Genomic DNA, 5680 nt, shown 5'->3' with positions numbered 1-5680 from the left:
ACCTTTATTTTACTTTAATTTAAATTGGACCCAACATACAATAAGGCTTGTTTGATAAAGCTACTTTTTGTTGAAAAATTGGTCAAATTGAATTTCTAATCACCCGTTTCTTCTTATCACGAACTTATATCCACCTTTTAATCAAATATTTAATGAGATTCGTCAAATTTTATCAACTTTCATCGCTAAAGAGTTCAAACATGGACATAAACTTGCACAATCTACACTTCACTGACAGAAAGTCAGTCAACAAGTATAAGATGAAAACTGAAAAATCAAACATTTTGTTGGCTACACATATATCATTTTCATTGAATTGTTCTTATTTTCTAGAATTAATGTTACTATATATGCCTGTTCTTAAGCCATCAGGTTCCATAATTTCTTACCTAATCAATGTTCGTTTGTTGTGTTTTGTTTGGATGAAAACATAACATCTATATCGACCACAAATTTTACACATATTCTAATTAGCATTGGAGAATATTTAATAATTCTTGGTATAATAAGCTTGACTATTGTTAATATTTAAATTTATTTAAATTCTATTACCGTGCAGGGGTGACGAAGATATATTTGTCCAAAAGCAAGTAAAAAGATACTGAAACGAGAGAGAGAAAAGAGAACGGAGGCAATGACGTACAGGCGGTGGACCCAATCCTTCGCCGCATATGGACACACTATGGGTCGTGGGCTCAGCCTGAAAGCGTTGCTGCACCCCCACCTTCCCCCCTTCTGCTGCCTCTCTCTCTCGTTTTCTCTCTCTACTTATTTTTGCGTGTTTTGATTATAGAAGATGAGAAAATTTTATGAAAGAAAAAGAGGGAAAAAAGAAATAAATGCTGTGGATATGTGTGTGTTTGTGTGGGCTTGACAGCAAGGCATATAGATGAACTTGAGTACGGCATCTTTTTCGAAAACTTCATTTCATTTAAGGAAAAAGGAAGATAGCATTTTTAGCTCTAGCTAGCCAGCCATGGGTTGATATATGCCTCTCTCTCTCTCTCTCTCTCTCTCTCTCTTTTAATATTTTGCTTGATTTTGGTTGCTTATATATATGTGTAGTTCGGATGATATGTTTTTGGTTTTACTTTTTGATTAATTTGCATATATAGCTAGGAGTTGAGAAGAAGAAGTTGTTCATGAATTCTGGGATAAGATTTGGAAAGTTCTCAAATTGCATGTGAATATATATTGACGGGGTTGATTAATTAGTACGACAAGGGATTGATTCAATGGCAGCTTCTTCTTCATCAGCAGCGGCACCTTTTCTTGCAATGAGAGACCAAGAACAGAATCAGATGAAACAAAATCATTCATCAGCACCATCTTCATCAACCGCTCCACCGCCCCCGCCGCCAAAGAGAAGAAAAAATCAGCCTGGAACGTCAAGCAAGTACCAAAAACTTGAATCCAATTATCTGATAAGCTTTCAGTTTTCATTTCAAGAAAACCCTAAATTTGAATGGTTTAAACAAGAATTGAAATGGATTTATTATTATTTTTTTTTCAAAAAAAATAAAAAAATAAAATTTGATAACAGATCTAGATGCAGAGGTGATAGCACTATCTCCCAAGACCCTAATGGCTACAAACAGATTCCTTTGTGAGGTTTGCAACAAAGGGTTTCAAAGGGAGCAAAACCTTCAACTGCACCGAAGAGGACACAACCTGCCTTGGAAACTAAAGCAGAAGACAACAAAAGAGGTTAAGCGTAAGGTGTATTTGTGTCCAGAGCCCACATGTGTACACCATGACCATTCAAGAGCACTTGGAGACCTCACTGGTATTAAGAAGCATTACTCAAGAAAACATGGAGAGAAGAAGTTCAAGTGCGAAAAGTGCTCTAAGAAATATGCAGTACATTCTGATTGGAAAGCTCACTCAAAAACCTGTGGTACTAGAGAGTACAGATGTGACTGTGGCACTCTTTTCTCAAGGTAAAATTAATCATAAATCATATCGATCTGGGTTTCTAAGCTAACTCACTTCTTTACACTGTAGTTATTAATTTGTTGGGTTGGTTTCGATTTCATTCAAGAAAGATGCTAAGTAAGTGAACCTGGAATTCTTACACAGATGTAGAGGTAAAGAGAGAAACGCTTGTCTTCTTCGGTTTTAGCCTTTTAGGGCTTTTGATTATATCAAGTAAAAAGTCTTTTTAATCGCTTACAGATTCTCATGAAAATGGCCCTTTCTTTCTATCTCTGCATAAACTTTTGGTTGAGTTTTGATTTTCTCTTGTTTTTGGATCCTTTGTGGAAAAAAATGACTGCACGTGAATTTATCTTTGGAAAAAACGCCATGGTTGTCAAAAAAACACATGTATATCTCTCTACCTTGCCTTCATGGGGACAACCATCCTTTGTCCCATTGAGGTTTTTAACTTTTTTTACTTATTCATCAGTGTGTAAAAGTTTAATCTTTACCAGGTTTGTTCTCTTATGGGTTGGCTAGATTCGTTTAGGTCTGTATTCTTGCAGATAACACTTTTCATGATAACATTTTGAGACTATAATCTAATTCATCTATCACCTCTCAGTCACATACATACACAGTGACATAATGCAATTATTTGGTTTTGAAGCAGTGTTCTCGATTTTTTTTTTCTATTTTTATTATTATTATTTTTTTGGTACCAGGATTTGTGTTCTTAACTTGTGGAGTACTTTAATTCAATACCTAAATGACTGTTTGATTGATTATTTTCACCATATGATGATTCTGCAAGTTTTTTTTATTTTACAAAACTTATGGTAGGACTTTGTTGATTGATTAATCATTAAAGAATTTTAGAAATTCTGTCACCTAACATTTTCATTCTCAATTTTTTCACTATATATATTTCTGAAAGTGATAAACTATCTACAAATTTCAAACTTATTCTACCAACTATAATCTATAAGGATTCTCCAGTTCAAGACTATGTAATAAAACAAGGTTATTTTATATTATAAAATTAAATTTGTTTTACCCTCTTATTTGTTTTAATCAGTTCGAGCGAAAAAACCCTTGTATAATTCTTGTTTCTTAGTGAACCCTAATTAATGATACTGTTGAGATGGAGATTTACCTCACCGATCGATTGTTTTTTCAAAAGAAAAATTGTGCAACTGCTGTCTAATGGGAGTCATGATACGTGAGATAATCCTTGTCATAATAACAAGTGGCATTCTGTTAGTGGAATGTTTTAAACACAGTCAATTTTTTCATCAAAGCATCTGTTGCCACCTCCGATAATGTCACTGTATCTGTAAAATTTCTTCTGGCAAAGTGGCAAATTCGCCTAATGATCATATTGTTGCAGGCGTGACAGTTTCATCACCCATAGGGCCTTCTGCGATGCACTTGCTCAAGAGAGTGCAAGAAACCTCAATCCAACCTCATTAAGAAGCATTGGCAGCCATTTATTTGGCAGTAGCAACATGAGCTTAGGCATCTCCCAAATGTCCACCGGACATGATCAAAACCAGCAGCAAGCAATATCAGCTGATTTACTACACTTGGGTAGTGGAAGATCTGGCCAATTCGATACCCTCATTGGCTCAACCTTTCAGCCTTCCCAAACATTGCCTTCTTCAGCTCTCTTCCTGCCCGAATCGAGCCATGATAGTCAATCTTCACATGGGCTACCGTCGAATAAGTCACTTCATGGCCTATTGCAACTTCCTGAACTTCAGAAAAATCCCAACTCATCTTCGTCAACAACCAGTCTGTTTAACCTCAGCTTCTTTTCGAACACTAGTGGCATCGACAATAACGATAGCATTGGCAACAGCAATAACAGCAGTAACATATCTTCATCCTTATTGTTTCCCAATCATTTCAACAATGGACATTCCAGTGGCACTGGAGGCGGAGAAGGATCCAGCCTTTTCTCTGCAGGTAATCTCATGAATACTGATCACATGAGTGCTTCTATTCCTTCCCTCTACATCTCATCCCTTCAAAGCCAGTCAATCAGTGCGACACAAATGTCTGCAACTGCACTTCTTCAGAAGGCTGCTCAACTGGGTTCGACAACAAGCAACACCAGTGCTTCACTGCTGAAAAGCTTCGGCACCTCATCCTCAAGCGTCACAAAATGCGATTATCCTCTTCATTCCGCGACTAACTTTGGAACGATCTTCGGGGAGAATAATGGGAATCATTTCAATGACCTAATGAGTTCCATAACTGGTGGAAATTCATCCATTTTCGGAGGCAACCCCGTAGGGATCAACACTCATCCATATGGTGGTAATGAACAAGAGAATGACTATGGAGGATACAGCACGACCAATAAACTCAGCTTTGAGCAGCCATTGGAGAAACGCCAGAGTCCAAGTTTCAGCAACATGGAGCAAGGTAGATTGACGAGAGATTTTCTTGGAGTCGGGCTCGTTGGGGAGATAGTGAGAAATGTAAGTGGTGGATTTGGGCAGAGAGAACAGCAACATGGCATGACTTTGAGCTCTATGGATTCAGAAGGAAAGACTGCGCCGAAAAACCAACCTTTCGGAGGCGGGCACTTTCAATGAAGAAAAATATATGAACGAGAGAAAGCATGAAAGTACAGGTGCGTCAAATAATTTGCTTTTTGCCATGATTTCAGTATTAAAAAAAAAAAAAGAAGGAAAATAAGAAGAAGAATGGGAATTTAATTCACACGAATCTTTACTTTTTGTTTTTGTCAGTCTTATTTGGAGTGGGTCAGTTGTTTTCTTGAGTGTTTTCGCATTGTAGTCCTTATTTTCCTTATTTGCGCTTGAACGCAAATACTTACTTATTAAACTTAAGCTAAAAAAATGAACCTTCAAATACTTATTTGAATGTATTTTAAGTAGATTTTGATAAAAGTTAATGAAATTTATAGTTGAAAAGTTGTAGGTTCCATTAAATGTATGATTAAAATTATTTATTGATTTTAACTTAAATTTTCATTAAATTAATTTATACCAAATAGGGGCTTCATATTTTTCAAAAAAGTATTTCAATCAATTTTGAATTCTTAAATCCAGACGATTGTTTATTCATAAGGTTGTCATTATCTAATTGTTGTGATTATACACTAGCTAGATGAAACAATTATGTATGTAGAGAAAATTAAAAATATATATATATCAATGGTTATTGAAGGATCTAGGATTTAATTAACATGTGTAGAAATATCATATTAATAACAAAATTTGAGATTGTATGAGAGGCTAATATCTATAATTAAGACAATGTTGAGAATTTATGAAAAACATTAGGGCTAACCCTTTTCTCCCGTCCCATGGTCTTGTCCTTCTCAGCAATTATTTCCTTTCATTTTGGTTCCTGTCTTTACATGCATTGTCCTGTACAAGTCACGGGTGCTGTTTTTTTTTTTTATACTAATTACAATATTTGGCACATTTTTCATGATCTTACAATATTGAAAAGATTGCGAAACAAATTTATATTTGGTACACATTCTCTAAAATATCGCTTTCACAAAATTTATTATAAAAAAATCTACATGAAACATGTTCAAGATTTGTATGAAATTTACCACTTTCTTGGTTTAACTAAAAATAAGAATTTTAATATATTTTGTTAAAAGTTGATGATACGTATGGTCGTAAAATTGAGGATCCCATAAAATATGTGGTTAAAGTTAATTATCGATTTAGACTTAAATTTTTATCGATTTTTGTAACTAAACCAAATAGATGTT

General features: G+C 35.0%; 1 protein-coding gene across 1 annotated transcript; it reads left to right on the top strand.

Moving 5' to 3' along the window:
- The first annotated feature begins 738 nt into the window (after positions 1-738).
- On the top strand, positions 739-4544 carry LOC111372779 (protein indeterminate-domain 5, chloroplastic-like). Its single transcript, XM_022995184.1, has 3 exons — positions 739-1392; positions 1544-1940; positions 3308-4544. Exons 1-3 carry the CDS (start codon positions 1236-1238, stop codon positions 4518-4520), a joined length of 1767 nt encoding a protein of 588 aa, XP_022850952.1. The 5' UTR covers positions 739-1235; the 3' UTR covers positions 4521-4544.
- The last annotated feature ends 1136 nt before the right edge of the window (positions 4545-5680 follow it).

The sequence above is a fragment of the Olea europaea genome, unplaced genomic scaffold, assembly GCF_002742605.1.
Source record: "Olea europaea var. sylvestris unplaced genomic scaffold, O_europaea_v1 scaffold1025, whole genome shotgun sequence".
In the NCBI taxonomy this organism is placed as follows: domain Eukaryota; kingdom Viridiplantae; phylum Streptophyta; class Magnoliopsida; order Lamiales; family Oleaceae; genus Olea; species Olea europaea.
The sequence above is the reverse complement of the archived record's forward strand: the minus strand, read 5'-3'. Positions and strand labels throughout refer to the sequence as shown.